Source organism: Lepisosteus oculatus, chromosome 13 (genome assembly GCF_040954835.1).
Source record: "Lepisosteus oculatus isolate fLepOcu1 chromosome 13, fLepOcu1.hap2, whole genome shotgun sequence".
Lineage (NCBI taxonomy): Eukaryota > Metazoa > Chordata > Actinopteri > Semionotiformes > Lepisosteidae > Lepisosteus > Lepisosteus oculatus.
In genome coordinates, this window is record NC_090708.1 from 6,917,676 (window position 1) to 6,935,166 (window position 17,491).

Consider the following 17,491-nt stretch of genomic DNA (forward strand, 5'->3'; position numbering starts at 1 on the left):
ACAGTAAAGTGTTTTTTTTTCCAGTGTGGATCCCGTGTCATGCTTTACATGAGCGAAACTGGCCTTTATTAAATACCTGGCATTAAATCCGATTAAAATCTGTTTCATCACCTTATGTAAATATGTGCAGCATGATCAGGGCACGGCGAAAGCAGCTACATCAGTCTTTCGCCAGCAGTTCAACCACAAAGATCAGGCTTTCAGGACAACTTTGAAAGCGTTTTGCTACAGTGAAAAGCGAGTTGCTCATCTTGATCACCAGATACAACCCGGTGAAAATAAAACAAGCATAAAAATTCAACTGGAAAAATAAAATAAGTTGTACTATCTTTTCCGAGTCAGTTGTCTCCTCCCAGACATTCGGACGTTAATATTTACTTTCAAACAATGGGTAAGCTTGCTTTGCAGGCAAGATCACACTACAGATAGGTTCACCGTCGAGTATCTGCCAAATGCACATTGTTTTAATCGTAGTAGGTGTAATTGCTGGTGTGTACAACACATTATCTGATAAGAAATCGCGGACAGACCTAGTCGGCACAATTCGTGCAGCAGCAGGGCAAAGGTGTTGAAACAGGACTGGCACAGACAAAACCAGGAAAGCGCGGATGTGAGTCGTGTGCCTTTAACGCAGCCTGCTTTTTCCTGTCCCATACAGTACATGTAGCTAAAGGGTTTTATTCCCAGCGGATGTGAATGCAATATTGCATGCGTTTCCAAAACAAAACACACAAGTTGTCACTGGTGTGGCTGGCTGAATGAAAAAAAATCAATAAATATCTTAGCAAACTTTGCAGAAAATGTTGAGTACTGATATAGCTGAGTGATGGTAATTAAATGCAGTAGAAACAGCAGCTTCTCTCCCACACAGATAAGCAACACAGATTACAGTATATTTATTGCATACATATGCGGCCGTTCATCTGGGGTTAATTCTACCTGGCGAATTACCGCACCGCAGCACAGAAGCGGTACAAGCTTTGCAAATACAGCACCTTTATCTTGCTGACTGACAGGTAAACACCAATCCGGTGTTTGCACGGCAGTGACGTGAGTCTTTTCCTCGGTGGAATTACACGCCAGGGAGGAGTTCAGCAACTTTCTGTTTGGAGAATTCTGGGAAAAGCAACTATGCGTTTACTAAAGATATCGGGACTTTGCGATAAATAAAACAATTTGGTAGTTTTCAATTTAACACGTGCGCCAATCGGACTGTGGGGAACCTTGAAATATGGTAAGTGAGACCCAGCTGGTCTTGTAATTTGATATGAAAGACTATTGTCAGGCAGAGTCGGAGAAGTCCCTCTCTAGAAGAAGGTAGTTCAGACAGGTTTGTGCACCTGCCCGTAGCAGGTGTTACTCTGATTATGAAGCGTCTGAGTAGGTGTTAATTTGAAACCAAATTATTGAGTTTGTTAGAGGGAATGAAAAAAAGAGTCGTCTTTGGTTACTTCGTCGATGGCGTATAATAGTTTGAAAAGATCCACTGCTGTAATACAGAGAACCAGTTGTTTCTGCCTATTATCCGGCGGAACAGGTTCGGTCTGGCGGTGTTTTCCAGTAGGTTCCTGTCTCCAGTAATCTGTGCACGCCAAAGTATGTTATTGTTTCATTGATTGATATCTGTTCTCGATGTAGGCTTCCACACTTGCATATTGCTCCGTCAATTAAAAACTGGGGCTTGAGAAGAAGCTAGTATTTAAAAAATGTAAACAAACGGTAATGTCGCGTTAACATGCATCACGGCATTAGTGTTGTATTTTGGTTTACGTACAGCATAGGAACTACTGAAGGACACTTTTTATTACTAATTTGTACAACACGCGGCTCCTGTTCAAGCGAATTTTACACCACCCTTTATGGATTTATAAAAGAAAACATAAAACAAGCTTATAATGAAAAGGCGCACCCAGTGTTTATAAAGTATATTCAGAAAGGAAAAATTCGTCAGGGTACTGTTTTATCCCGGGATAGAAGTTAGAAAAAGAATTGTATTTGAAATCTCCCTTTTGTCTTCGGAAGGGTGGGACACATACCGGATTTCTTTTGCTGTTGTTAAAGGAAGTTCCTCAAACCTACCATGAAACAGTCTTTAGTACATAAATACCTTAAAATGCTAGGTTCAAATTTTGAAAGCTTAATTTCTTAGCAGGAAGCAGCAGTACCAGCTTTATTACACGATAGAAATATTTTTTGTCGCTTTTAATTTCCTTTGAGCAAAATATCTTTCACAGTTGCAAAAGTAAAAAACAATCTGCTGTAATTAGCTAACAGTACTTTATGGGTTGCATATAGCACTAAGAAATTGTAAACAAGGTATTAAATATATATCAGCAAAATACACCTGGATTGTTTTATATGAGAACAATCTTTTGCATGATTTAAGATTGTGTTATTCATTCGTGGATGAGTCACTTTTCTGTGGGTGAATAATTTCTTTAACCTCCTTTGGTTTAATACATTGTAAATAATTTTCTACTGCATGGTACATTAGACTTTAGCAATCAATATTTTTTTCTCTTTTGTATTTCCCTCAGTTGTTTCATACTTTGTTAGCATACTATGTGTTCTGCAGAATTTAGGAATGTGACTTACAGTGCCTAATCTGAAGAGTTACTCAGTCTTACTTGACCTATTTAACATTTAGAAGTGTAGTGTTCAATAAAATGCACATTGACCTTTCTTTATACAGCACGTCTCAGCGGTTTAGTTCTGTGGCCGGACCAGTTCTGTTCCCCTGCGACATGCATAACTGCAGCCCACACCACTCGCTTCACACATGAAGTAAAAGACAAAGAAAGGCATTGAAGTATTGCCAATATTTAGAACAAAACTGAAAGAAATCTCATCCTTTCATAACTTCGAATAGAACTTGTTTTATAGCTCACCTTTTACAATGGCTTGACCCTTTCCAGTTTTACCTGAAAGACCAAATTGTTTGTGAGTATAAAGGATGCAAGATGTTTGATGTCGGTAATTCACAAAGTTTGGGAAGGTTCCAGTTTCTATTCTGTGAGAGGCACAACCTGAATAAATATTCTGACACCAACCCTTTGCCCTTGTTTTTCTTCTTGGGACAAATTTTGAAATGTTGGCCTTTGATTTCAAATCGCCCATTAGTATATGTTTTGTAGGCCATAAGGCCTGTGCATGATTTTGTGTGCTCTGTAATAGGCCTTCACCCAAAATATGAAGCAGATTTATTCAATAATAATAAGTAGAAGAAATTATTATATTATAATTCTAATTATAGTTATTAAATATAATTGTTGTGTTACTATTAAGTTATAATAGTAATATTCCTTACACTTATATACTAAAGCTCTATTCTGGACACTCTATTCAAAGAGCGATACAGGTAATGGGGTCTCCCCACCACTGCCACCCAGCCTCATTGATGCGACAGCAGCCATAGTGCGCCAGAATGCTCCCCGCACACCAGCTCTCAGTGGGGAGGAGAGCAGAGTGATGCAGTGTGGGGATTATTAGGAGGCCACGATCGGTAAAGGCCAGGGGGGGAGTTTGGCCAGGCCGCGCAGGAGCTGCTCCTCTCAGAAGGGCTGTTGCTTGTGTTTCAGATGCGCTTCATGCTGCTCTTCAGCCGACAGGGCAAGCTGAGGCTGCAGAAATGGTTCATGGCGATCGGAGAGCGCGAGAAGAAGAAGATCATCCGGGACATGACTCAGATGGTCCTGGCTCGCAAGCCAAAGACGTGTAACTTTTTGACATGGAAGGATCTTAAGATTGTATACAAAAGGTAGGAATCCGACGCGTTCCACAGTCCAAACGGCAGAAATGTAGGGTTTTTTTTAAATGAATTATGCTTGATTTTTGTTTGTCACGCAGGGGACTGTGGATTTAAGAAAACAATCCAGGTTTACTTTTAGCGTGATTACGTTTCCCAATTTTCTCCTGCAGAGTTATTCTTCATTTCTTGTTGGCCTTCATTGGTGTCTCTTAGACAGAAAAGCCATCTGTTCAGCAGTGATGGCCAAATCAAGGAATAACCTCTTGACCACAGCTGAAACAGATGTACAGATGTTTTTCACTGATTTATGAATATGATCCATGTTATTTGGACAATGGAAGTTGTATTAACAGGGAATGACAGTCCCTTTTGGTGTTCTGCAGATATGCCAGCTTGTATTTTTGCTGTGCAATGGAAGAAGGAGACAATGAGCTTCTGGCCTTGGAAATCTTGCACCGCTATGTTGAACTCCTGGACAAGTACTTTGGCAATGTAAGATAAATTAATTCGGATTTTTTCCTTCTCACATTTTCAGTTCAGGTGAAGCCAGGCATACTGTTTAATAGAAGAGTTTGCAGACAGTATAGGAAATATTTGTAAGTCTTTATCACTATGACTAAATGTAAACTTCCATAAAATGTGTGTTGTGTGTAATCTTTTCAGGATGGTTAGCCAAATATGAGATGTTGAATCTCCCGTGATAAATTCTGAATACTAAAACACTACAAGAAATTGCTTTTTGCACAACATTTATAAAGTATTGACATAGGATAATATCAAACTGTTAGATCAGACAAGCCATTATAATGAGCTAAAATGTGATTAAAACTTTTTCAAAGCTAATTTAAAGGGGAACTGCAGTCCCAATTTCTCAGACCAGTTATGAAATCTCAGTAACAAAATAAATTGACAGTATTGCAAAATTTCACAAATTTTGAATTAAGCACAAAATCATGAATTTTTTGGAAGTATTGTAATATTGCAGTGTTGTTGCTAACCCTTATTGCAGTGTTGTTGCTACCAGCAGCCATATCACCCTGCAACTCACAACTGGCAACCCACTGAAGCTAAGCAGGTGTGAGCCTGGTCAGTACCTGGATGGGAGACCTCCTGGGAAAAACTAAGGTTGCTGCTGGAAGAGGTGTTAGTGGGGCCAGCAGGGGGCGCTCACCCTGCGGTCCATGTGGGTCCTAATGCCCCAGTATAGTGACGGGGACACTATACTGTAAACAGGCGCCGTCCTTCGGATGAGACGTAAAACCGAGGTCCTGACTCTCTGCGGTCATTAAAAATCCCAGGGCGCTTCTCGAAAAGAGTAGGGGTGTAACCCCGGTGTCCTGGCCAAATTTCCCCCCTGGCCTTTACCCCATCATGGCCTCCTAATAATCCCCCTCTATGAATTGGCTACATTACTCTGCTCTCCTCCCCACTGATAGCTGATGTGTGGTGAGCGTTCTGGCGCACTATGGCTGCCGTCGCATCATCCAGGTGGGGCTGCACATTGGTGGTGGTGGAGGGGAGTCCCCATTACCTGTAAAGCGCTTTGAGTGGAGTGTCCAGAAAAGCGCTATATAAGTGTAAGCAATTATTATTATTATTATAACCCTTGGTCTCCCCACGGGTGAGAGCAAGAGTTCCCTCGAATTGCAATGCGAGACAGCCCTTCCTGCTCACTAGTCACCATCATGACTAATGTATTGAGATGTTCTACTAAATAAGGTTGTGCTGCACTGCACATTCCTGGAAATTTCATCTATTTTTTTAATGTAAATTGGAGGTTTTACACATTACTGTGCACATTTTACTTTCATTGTGTTTTGAAATGCACTTATCAACGCCAATTCATTCTAACCCACAAATATAAAAATTGTGTTACAGTTCCCCTTTATTTGTTTATATAAAACTGCTTATTAAACATGGTAGTTTATATATTTTCATCATTTTCAGGAAGCCAACCTCCAGTCCTAGTCTATTAATGATTTTTTAAATTAAGTTTTCCTATTCACCAGAGGCGAATGGAAGATACCCAAAGTTCTGACACAGAAATAAAGGGTATTCTATATTGTGCCCCAAGAATAAATTAATTTTATAATCAAAAAGTGCTTAATTGATAATAGGAGATAGTTAAAGTTTTGGAAGTTGTCTTTTGAAACTTAAGTCGTGCATTACTTTGTATGCCCTCCAATCTGATGATGTACAGTGCTTTTAGGAAGTATTCACCCCCTTGAATTTTTTCGCATTGTGTTCCTGTTACACTTCCAACTTTTAACACATTGAAATATGTTTTTCTCCCTTCACTAACACAATAAATTCAACACATTTAGGAATCAATAAAATTTGTATTCAAGAACATTTGTTTCTCCAGAATGAAAGACTTACATTTCTCATTTACAAAAGTATTCACCCACCCCCGATTCATAAGAATTTACATATGATATATTAGAAAATATTGTTTTTGTCCAAACTCTTCAGTCTAAACTTAATCACCATGATAAAGATTATGTCTCTTAGAACAGCAAAAAACGTATGTATAATGTGATTGTTTCTTCATAGAATGGTGCTACATAAATCTTTCTTTATAGTTGCTTCATAAGTAACAAATGATTTATAGCTCTCATAGGAATGGTTTGTAGATCAATGCAAATGCCTGCCGAGTCTGTGTAAATGTTACATAACATATAGATTTGTGATTATACACAAATGAAACACATTAAATTTTTATTAACCATTTGGAAAGACTTGATAATATAGGGATACAGTGGTGCTAGAAAGTTTGTGAACCCTTTAGAATTTTCTGAATTTCTGCATAAATTTCACCTAAAATGTGATCAGATCTTCATCTAAGTCATAAAAATAGATAAAGAGAACCCAATAAAATAAATAACACACAAAAGGATATTCTTTTTCATTCATTTATTCGATCAAAATGATCTAAAAGGATAACTGTATATCCAGATCAAATGTATTGCAGCTTTTTTATTTCTCTCGTCTCATTTAATTTTGCACATTTCACTTCATAAACCTCAACTTGGGATTTTAAGGAGATCTGTTGCACAATAAAAATCTCGTGCTTTGCAACCTGCAGGTGTGTGAGTTGGACATCATTTTTAATTTTGAAAAGGCCTATTTCATACTTGACGAGTTTCTCATGGGAGGAGAGATTCAGGAAACATCCAAATTGTTGATCTCAAAATCGATTGAGGAGTCTGATATGTTACAGGAGGTGAGTCCAGCAAGCAAAATCATGCTTCCAGGGTAATAAACTGGCGTTTTTCATTTCAGTTTGTATTACAACCAGTTGAGTAACCATTGTCACAGATGCAAGCCACTAGCACAGTGTGCTAGAGTTGTATGAAGGAAACAAGGCCCAGCTGTAATAAATTGTGTATAATTTAATCATTCTTTGATCTTACCAGTAAATGGAATCATTACTTGCATATCACTGTTCATTTTTTAAAACCCATTTAGTGAAGAACATATATGGTCAACTAGAATTATTTTTATGTGCGGCTACGTCTTTCACTTATTATAACATCTTTCCACGAACAGTTTCTTTTCAGAAAAGTATTTTATTTCCCTCTCATTTTTCCTGTTCTATCTTAAGTTTGTCGCTGACGCATGGCAACTTTTCTGATGCTATTGTCTTGACTTCATTGTAGTCCCTGATTTTCTTTGCTTATATTAATAGTTTTACTGAAAAAAATTAATATCATCATGTAAAAGTAAAAATTTAAGTCTATTAAATGTTGACTCTTGATGAAATACGATTTATTTTGATTAGCAAAAAGCAATATATTTTTTAGTTTAGTAATTCAAGTAACAGCATGCAGCATATACAGTAATTTGGAATCTTTCCATGAAGAAAAATAATTAATAGGGAATGGAAGGAAAATTGAATCCGTTCATGTTTTTTCTCTGTCTCTGTTCACTGGTAATTGTAACTCAGGGTTAGGTTTTGGGGTGTTCAGTCTGGCTTAATGTTTCTGTGCTGTGTGTTGATTAAGAAAAAAACCTGAAAACCAGATTCTTTTTATGTGATGTTAAAAGTATCACCATAAATGTACTTGTACATCAGTATGGAGTCCGGGTATTTTCAGAAATTACTTTAATGATGTTCATTGGATCACGGTAAAGGTTACCTTGTTCAGATAACTTTTAGTTTAGTTCACTAGGATAGTTCATATACTTTATGTATAAGCCATAACTTCAGTCACGCTCATTGGGTGCTAGGAAGTTTTGGTGTCTATTTCATAAACTGCTTGCTTGTCATTGTCCATGTACAGTATTTGACATTTCAGAAACTGCTATGACCAAACAAAGTTAAGCCTTGTGTTTTGAGTTTTGGCCATTGGAGCATTGATCTATACAAAGTGGAAGTTGTAGCACTGTTCTTCTCTTCTGCCATGTGTTTTCAGAAAAAAAACACATATCTCATTGAACTCCAAGAGTCTCGTCTCATTTTTCAAAACTGCTTTAATTTATAAAAATGTGTGCAGGTGAATGATGTGATGTAATTGCTATTCATAGACTGGAATAGCTATGTTACTGTAGATAGTAAGACCATCAGACAAGCTGTTAATGTTAACTATTAATGGGTTTTCTTCTTTTTCTTTCCAGACAATGGAGGAATATATGAGTAAGCCAGCATTTTAAAAGAAAATGTTTTAATGAAGTATCATGTTTCAGACTTGAAGATTTGGGAGTTTATGAGCTAAAAGTGAATTAATTGAAAATGGAGAGTTCTCACCAAAGTGCCACATCCTTAAATTACATCAGATTTATACTTAATACTCTCATTATCTTCTCATGTAATATTGTCAATGAGTAGTGTCATTTTGGAATTATGGACTAAAGTCTCCATTTCTGTTTAAGTTTTCATTAATCTGATTCAAATGTATTTCAATGGAATACACATTGAGTGCATCCTGTTATATGAAGGCCTGAAAAATATCTGACAAATGTGTGCCACCATCTGTTGGACCTGGTAGTCAGGCTGATGGACATGTACGAGGGTTCTGATTTCAGGAAAAATTAAAAATCACTAAGCTTCATAGAGACAGGATTTGTAATTATTGTAGTTTTAAAACTACAGTCCTTACATTTTTTACCACTAGATCAACAAGCCCTGAAATGAAATTCCCTGCCTTTTTATCATTTTTGCCCGATAACAGCTTTTTCAAACAATGAAAAATAAAATATAACAATGCTTTTCATAAGTGGGTCTTGACACCGTTATTATATAAATTGTTCGATGTTTCATATCTTAACTCAGATTACATTAGAAACACAAAGCTGTGTTGAAAATACCTTTGTCATAAAATAATATTTTCATAAATAAGTCTTTACTTTGTCTTTTTCTTTATGGTCACTCATACTTGATTTCTGGTTATATATTTTTGCCAGTAAACATTATTATAATTATTTAAAGGAGTCGACAGTAAAAAGTAGAGGTAAAACAGTGAGATTTAATATGACCTGAAAAAGGACTGCACTGCTTATTGTTCTGAATGCTGAATGGAATGTGTTACTAATATACAGTGTAGGTGTGAAAAGTTTCAGGAGCTGATAGTCCATGTGATGTCCAATAAGATTTTAAACAGCAGAATCCTATATTTGCACTCTGACCAAATGTACAATTTGATTCTAATGATTAAATAGTGTTTTGATCTGAAATTGTCTAATATGTCATGAAGGAATTCAAATGACCACTATGTTCTTGATCGATCCCAGAGGGAAAGTAAAGAAAACACATTTTGTTGAAAACGCTAGTTGGATTTCATTTGATATCACTGGAAAACTTTTACGATGGGTATTATTTATATGAGTACAAATCAGTTTATAACTTTTGTAATAAACAAAACTACTACTACTATTATTATTTTATTATTATTAATATTATTTTTAATATAAAGGTGGTTGTGAAATTGAGCAAACCATATGTACTTTTTGTATACGAAGCTTCCTCTTAATAAAGGTAAATCCATTAACAAACACAAGTCACAGTAATGTGTTGCATTATGGTATATTCTTTATTCTGCCTGGAAAGCCTAAAGTTGGATGCAGATCTATGAGTGTGCAAGGGAACTAACCTTAACAGAGCTGTAAAAACTTGCTCCTTGCTCACATTGCTCCTACGTGTAACATGTCATGTTTGGTTAAATTCACATAACCTCTTGATACTTCATGTGCTAAGGCCAAAAACACTGGCTTCTTGTGCCTTGTTGATTTATAACTGCAGGGGGTTGTCAGTAGAGATGAATGATTCCATAACAAAATAATAGTGTGCCAAGAAGGGGATGTGTTATTCTCATTACAATGACAAACATACAGCTCAAAGAACGTTGGCCTTTCTGTCATTTAAGATTTAATAAGAATGAAGTTGCCTATAGGGACAATCAGACTCTGAAGCAGTGGATTTATTCACTATAAACATTCCAGCAAAAAGCTGCTGTTAGTAGATAAAGCCATTTTCTCATGTTGATTTTATACAAAGGTGAATTTCACCCCCTGGCACTCGCTGATAGATATAACAAACATTACCTAGTTGGAAAGTAAAGACGAATTGGTACTTTGCGATTTGGTGTTGCACAAATGTCACGGTAGAGAAATTGCAGAATGCTGTGAAGAGCAAGAGCTGTCCAAGTTCTGAACGGACGCAGTTTTTTTTTTTGCAGTAACAGTGGCTGCGAAAGTAGGGAGTTTCCTTTCCCGATGTTATGAGCTTTAAACCCACACACATAACCATAACCTCTAATGCTGAACAAAAGTGCCCACCCTTTTCCTTCATAGTTTTTATCTCTATGTTCCTTGTCAAATGAGACAACATTACACAACAGCGGAAAATAATACCAGTAAATGCTTTATTTATTTAAAGTACTTTACACATGATGGAATACAAGTACGAAATATCATATTGATAAAAACACAACAGAACCCAAAGTATCCAACACTGATTCATTTGTAGGCTGTTTTAAGGTACATCAGATGAAAGGTTTCACTGTCCCGTTTTAAGGACGGTGTTTGTCCAACACCAAGTGTTGTAACAATAAAAACATTTAAGTATCACAAAATCAGGGACTACCACAAACAAAATTAAGTTCGTTCGCCGCTACATCAAATCAGACCTTTGATTTTTTTAATTAAAGATTATGAGCTACTGTACATTAACGGAACTTTTTTTTTAATGTGGAAATAATATTTGTGGAAAGTCAACCTGACAGCCTACATCCCATTCAACTTTTTGCCATAAATGTCCCTGTCTTCATTTTCTCTAGTCTCTTGGTTTAGATATCCCAACATTTTCAGCAACATATCTTCATCTAAGCGTTGTGATTTCGAGGCATTCCCCTGCTCTCCGTCCTCGGACAATCTTTTTGTTGGTGATGTTTTGTCGGAGCTAATATGGTCAAAGTAATCTTTCATTGCCTGCTCGTATGTTCCGTAGGCTACTTGATCTTCCTTTGAGGAAAGCTGAGGGGTGCGTTTGAGGTCGATTTTGTTGAGCATTTTGGGGTACTTAGACAGCAATCTTGCAGCAAGATAAGTAGCTAATTCATCGTCATCAGTGGCTTCGTCATAATCCATTTTAGTTTTGTCATAATCACCTGGGAGACCGCTGGGCTCAGATAAAACGTAATCCCCCCTCCGGGCACTTGGGGCAGACAGTCTCGAATGCCCGTGTTTAGATTGGATTTGCTTTAAGATGTATTTTGGGTTTGGGTTGCCTTTAGCTTCCAGTCCGAGAATTTTCAAAACATCTTCTGTATTTAAATCGTCAGGAATGTCGTTCGGGAGCATTTCAGGAAGCCGTCGGTTAAAAGGTTTCTTTGCAGGAACCCTTTCTTTATTGTAAGGAGAAATCTGGCTCAGTTTGTCTTCAATTCTGTCTAAATCCTCGGGCACTTCAGGTTCCACCTCTGCTTCTAAGATTTTATCCTGCTTTTTTACCTCCCCGCTTTTCAGCATCTCTATTAAATCCTCGGGTGGGATTTGTAATCTCCTAGATATTTCAATCAGCTGATATATAGCTTGTGGGTCAACTTCTAACGACCCGCTGGGTCCGACTGTCCTCTTCTCGTTGTTCTGTTCCTCCTGGGGTCTTTCACTGTTGTCTCTCTTCTCGTTTCGTTCGCTCTTTTCCAGAAACTTTAACAGGTAGCGGTCCACGAGTTTGTTGAAGTCGTCGGGGTCTTCCTTTTCCGCGTACTTGGGCTGGCTGGATCTTTTAAGGCTGTCGCCAGCCTCGTCGGAGCCTCTGTCAAACTCCTCCCGGCTGTCCTTCACTTCCTCGGTTTCCGTTTCGACCTTTTCCTCCACCGGCGTCCAGTCTTCTCCCCCCGCCACGTCTTCGTAGGCGAGGTTGTTGACCCTGTAAATGTCGTCGTCGTTGTCTCTGTAGAACCGCTGGTCCTCATCCAGACTCTGCCGCTTCTGGTTGCTGGGAGCCGACAGCTTGCCCAGCTCCTCGAAAACAGATTCGAGGGTGGCCAGGCTCTGGGGTGTGTACTGCTCCTCCACAATTTCGTTGGTGCGCTTGTAGGGGTTTTCCCTGGAGTCTTCGTCTTCGAAGAGAAGCTGGTACTTCTTTAAAGGCTTGTTTCGCTCGGGCAAAGGGTTGTCGCCATAATCGCCGATTTCATCTGCAGGGCTGTCTTCTTCGGCGTACTGCCGGTTGTTAAACGCGTACCGCGTACCCGACAGCGACGGCTTAGACTCCTTCTCGGCTCGCTGGAGCGCTCTTAGCAATATTTTGACCCACTGGGATTTATCGTCCTGCCAGGCTTCCCTAACGTCTGGAGCAGCGCTTTGCTCGGGGCCGGCCATGTTTTGAACGGGAGCGAGCCTCAACAGGGAGCGAAACTTCTCCATGTCGTCGTAGTCGGGAATCGGCTCTTCGTCGTTTGTTTGCTGCCTGAGGTTTTCTATGTACTCCAAGGCTTTGACCATGTCAGAATTAGGCACAAAATAAGGGGTTTTGAGTCTGCTCTCTGGCTCATCGTCCCTCATTTTGTGTTGCCTTACTGAAGCGCCATTAATGCAACAAGTGTGAAGAAGGCTACTGACAATAACCACCGCTCCAGCGAGGGAGATCTTGGGAAGAGACATCTTCTTATTGCCTAAAAACAATAACATGTAAAGTTAATCTTTTTTTCTAAGGCAAATACGGCGTATTGCAATTATTCCCCGTGGTGCCTTTCTACAAATAGAAATGAAAGAAAAATTATCTGTTCGAAAACATCATCCGCACTCAAAGATTAATTCAGTGTGACCAATAAACGAACGACTCAAGTCCTCTGGGACCGTCACATTCACAGTCACACGATGTGTTTATATTGTATCTAAGCCAGGAATTGCGTGCCTATGACAAAAATCCTCTCAAACCGAGTGTTAAAGAAAAGAATCGTGTCTGCCAGTCATTGAATAGCCCATCTTTTATCAGTGCGGTAATATCATCAGTTTTGAAATTACTGGTCACTGGATGATTCACTACGTTTCCAAGGTAACCTGTGCTCTTCGCTATTGCAGCCCTACACCCAGGATAAACCCTTATTTCTCAGAAGAAGAAAAAAAAAGCAGGTAAACGTTTAACTTCATAACTTCACAATTATTCAAAGGAGTATGATAATATCTAAAATGCCATAATTTTTGGATTCGGCAAAATTTTAAGTACATTTCTTTTTTTTACATTCCGTGATATTCCCTTATTGTTTAGTGACAACGCCTCCGACCGGGAATAACGATCGAAAATACAAGAAGCATGCAACCATATCTCATTAAGTTTTATAATTATAGCGTTGAAGATCTGGTGGGGGAAATCTGAATTGTGAAACAAAAGTGATAGCATACACATTCAAATATTTTCGTCCTACGACTCTGCTTTGAATGTACCCTTAAAGAATCTGTTGACAGATAAGCTACAGTACGTTACCTTAGAAAGTAGTTCAGACAACGGAAGAGTCTGAGCAGAACATCTCTTTCTTGCCAGCTCCGTGAGAAAGTACTCCTCTTTTCAGCACCAGGACAGTTCCTTCTCGTTATATGAGGCGCCACCCGACCTTTGCGTCATTGAGACCTACGTAATATGTTTTTTTTCATGTCAAACCGGAGAAATAACAAGCAGAGAAACCGGTCTCCCTTTTGAGCTATTGATCATAGTTTCGTATGAGGTTGCATCGGCATTTAACAATCGATTTCCTTTCGAAACGTTTCCTTTAGTTCTTTCATTTTGCGAAGAGCATTTAAACGTGCTGACTGCCGAGCGGTCGCCTACATACAGTGATTGAGTTGTCAGATTTTTTTATTCCTTTTTTTGTCTTTTCTGGATAATAGATGTACTCAAAGTATAGATTGCCCAGCAGATCTAATAATTGGAATTTGACAATCTATCAATGGAACCATAATTATCCTGTCTTGAAATAAACCCTTATATGACGGATGCTGCTTCGTGATTGGTGACCACTTGTTGTTGCGTTACTCGCCAGCTCTCTGTGCTACGTTTACGATTTGCTGTGCTGAGCTCTAGTTAGCATCCTGGAACGCACACAATGGTCTCGATTATATTGGATTTGGACCACTTTTCTAATTTATTTTATCCGCTTTTGATTTTATGTATTGCTATTCTATCCAATAATTAACCCCATGCTAAAATAGAAACACTGTCCTTTATTTTTCAACTGAAAGGTTGCACATATGAATGCAGTCAATTAGTGATCCAGACTACCAAGCGACAGTGACTGCAGGGGCTGCAGTAAATAAAGGCTGCTATGCCGAAGGCTGTTTGCGTGTAGGTTCTCCAAACTTGACAATTTCTGAAAACAAAATATTTTTATTAATAATAAATCAGAACTGATCATTGCTCCGTTAATACCAGTTTCATTGATACAAAGCATGATTCGAAGTGCGGATGAGCTGTAATACAAGGAAACACCTGATCATGTTTCTCAAATTAGCAATTAGATTAACTAAAAAGACAAGGAATTTATAAAACACCTTCTACCCCACTAAGATGGACTTTAAATTTAGGTTATTCAAAGGTCTTCTTTTATGAAAGGAGTTTTAGAAACTAGAGAGAGGAAACTTTTTTTATTGTCTCAATAATGCAATGCGTACTCTAAAACTATATGATGACCGGTATCTGCGATCTACGAAGGGACGTAATATTCGTGTAATATGTTTAGTAATAAAAGATTTCGTGATTCCACGGAATGGAGGTTTTCAATTCATGAAGTGGAGCCTTAGGCGGATCTGTCGTCTGTGTTGTCTTACGCACTGCGAAGACAGTGTTAAATCTGCCGATGACTCATTCACCAAATCCACGAACAACAGGAGGTTTGCTGCCGCAGAATCCTGTACTGCAGAAAATATCATTGATAAATGCAGGAGGAAAGTCAGAGCTCTTACATTATGAGCAGCCACTATAATCGTTAAATAAATCCAGATCGTTCAAGATCGTTCATGCTCTGGAAGTATATGGTAATTTATTAAGTCCCCCCAAAATGTTGATATAACATGTGTTAGTCATCATGATTGTCACATTTTCCTCTTCACAGAACTGTTGTTAATTAAGAAGCTGATCTGCCAATGAAAACTGCATAAATGAGTTAATGCACCACATATTCAAAGCCCTGTGTTGGGCCATTCCTTCTTATCAGCCCTATGATATTTTACAACCTGAGCCTGTACAGTATGCATTGAATCTAAACACACTTATTTTAGAGTTAAATTAAAGAGGAGAATCTTCAATAAAGCTGAAACAGAAATGCTTTTTTTTCTTCAGTTCACTACGACAACTACTTTTTAAAATGTGTTTCCTATAACAAAGCTATCTTGCAGGTAGCATACCTACTGTACAACCAGTAATTTCAGGCTGGTGCCCCTCTTTTGAGTTTTTATCTTCTCCATGGTCTAGTGGTCTTTGGGACCCAACTTACAACCTGTCTCCCAAAGACTGGCTAGGTCTTAATAGCTGTAAATGACCACTTTCTTGATGTCTCTGTGATGGTTTGGTATCTTTAGGTGCCAAAAATGACACTTCATGGTTGAAATCAGCATTGAAAGCACTTTCTATGCAAGTACTGGACTTTCAATGAGTTCTAGTTCAAATTTACCACATCTAAATTTGGGAAAAGACATCTCAACTTGATATAAAAATGAATGGCTAAAACATATGTCTGTCTGCAGAAAACACCAGATTGTGTTAGAATGAAATGACTAATTGGTTATGTAGCTGTTCATTACTAAGATGAGCCTGTTACAATTTCACTCTCCAAAATGTTCCAATAACACCCCCTCCTCCCCACCACCATCACGAAATGTTCAGTTTTTGGTTTCAAGTGAATCTGAGTGTAAAGGGAATTAATCTTTGGAAGTTCAGATTTAGAATAAACAAATACAGATGACATGAAGTCTTTCAGGATAGATACAGTATATGAACATGTTCTTCGTGCATTATCAGATAGTTCATCTTAGGTTTCCTAGTATCCATCCATTTGTTTCCTGCTTTATCCAATACAGGGTTGTGGGGGAGCCAGAGCCTATCCCAGCAAGCAACAGTTTCAAGACAGCTCAAACCCTGAATGGGACAACACTCCATCCCAGGGTACACACAGACCAGGGCCAGCTTTCCCAAAAGCCTTTTAACCTACCAGCATGTAGAGGAGGAAACCCACATGAGTACAGGGATGACATACAAACTCCACACAGATAGCATCCCAGGTCAGGAGCTGGACCCAGGGCCCCAGTGCTGTAAGGCAGTGACACTAACCATTGTGCCACCTGTTTCTTAGTATCATTTATCCTAAATGTGTTTTACAAGCATTAAATTGTTTCAGAAACAACCATTTGGACAGCAATTACCAGCAACTGAGACTGGAGATTTGTTTCCTTCTTTAAGCAAAAGTAAACATTCCAAATTCAGTAGTTTTCACCAGGGACCAGAAGACTTGCCAGAGCAAGCATGAAAGTAGATGTCTTGTCTGATACTCATTAAAAAATAACAGCATCCTGCTTTGAGGCAAATCAGAGCTTTTTTCACCTTTATTTTAACAATAAGCCTTATTTCTTAACCCACTCCGTTCAAATACATCTAGAGGAAAAGGGTATTCAGCAAGCCAAGGCTGAGGAATGGCTTGACGTCAAACAGTCTATTTAGCAACCAAGTCACATCCAGATCTGAATATAAGACCTTGGTGAAGATCTGAGTCACTCTCTTCTGAGACTTCGTGCAACGGCTGAGCAGCGCAGCACACACACACCGAACAACAGAACAGAATTCATTATTTGTCTGAAGTTGCTATTTTTGGGGGGGGGGGTGGAGGTAAAAATAAAATGCCTTGGTTTTCAGATTTGACTGGGTTTTTCATTCATAAACTCTGCTCCTAAGTTCAAGCCCTGAATCTCTGAAAATGAGGAAAAGGGATAGAAACAAACACAGTGGTTAATTCCATGCTGAAAAGTAAAAGGAAAACAAAATAAAAACACCATTCTGGCTGATTTGCCTTCAAGAGGTGTGTTGGAAACAAAGGAGAGATCTGAGAAGGCTGAGGAGAAAGAGAATGAGAGAATGGGTTGGGAGTGAAAATCAATCATCATTTTCATCTTATTTTACTGTTACTCTGTGGGGTCAGTGTTGAATATGTTATTCTTGTGTTCTTTCTGTAATAAGTCTTTATCCGTTATCAAAAAGCTGCACAGACTCCCTGAGGCCTGGTTGCTAATGAAATGGGAAAAACCGTCTTCACAATT

General features: G+C 38.6%; 2 protein-coding genes across 3 annotated transcripts; one reads left to right on the forward strand and one right to left on the reverse strand.

Moving 5' to 3' along the window:
- Positions 1-960: 960 nt before the first annotated feature.
- On the forward strand, positions 961-9,086 carry ap1s3a (adaptor related protein complex 1 subunit sigma 3a). Of its 2 annotated transcripts, none has more exons than XM_015361029.2 (5): positions 961-1,234; positions 3,579-3,757; positions 4,132-4,240; positions 6,834-6,971; positions 8,366-9,086. In XM_015361029.2, the coding sequence occupies exons 1-5, from the start codon at positions 1,232-1,234 to the stop codon at positions 8,399-8,401; spliced, it is 465 nt and encodes a 154-aa protein (XP_015216515.1). In that variant the 5' UTR covers positions 961-1,231; the 3' UTR covers positions 8,402-9,086. The 2 variants fall into 2 exon arrangements, with proteins under 2 accessions (XP_015216515.1, XP_015216516.1); XM_015361030.2 differs by lacking the exon at positions 961-1,234 and adding an exon at positions 1,467-1,596.
- A 1,500-nt stretch (positions 9,087-10,586) lies between these two features.
- Positions 10,587-14,189, reverse strand: scg2a (secretogranin II a). Its single transcript, XM_006637619.3, has 2 exons — positions 13,677-14,189; positions 10,587-12,864 (listed from the first exon to the last, which is right to left on the reverse strand). Exon 2 carries the CDS (start codon positions 12,851-12,853, stop codon positions 10,970-10,972), a length of 1,884 nt encoding a protein of 627 aa, XP_006637682.2. The 5' UTR covers positions 12,854-12,864; positions 13,677-14,189; the 3' UTR covers positions 10,587-10,969.
- Between the last annotated feature and the right edge of the window lie 3,302 nt (positions 14,190-17,491).

Bases quoted from the DNA above. Each gene is read 5' to 3' on its own strand.
- ap1s3a (XM_015361029.2), top strand. The intron at 4,241-6,833 runs GTAAGATAAATT...TGCAACCTGCAG, and splicing joins TGGACAAGTACTTTGGCAAT to GTGTGTGAGTTGGACATCAT. The intron at 6,972-8,365 runs GTGAGTCCAGCA...TTTTCTTTCCAG, and splicing joins AGTCTGATATGTTACAGGAG to ACAATGGAGGAATATATGAG.
- scg2a (XM_006637619.3), bottom strand. From the start codon at position 12,853: ATGTCTCTTCCCAAGATCTCCCTCGCTGGAGCGGTGGTTATTGTCAGT.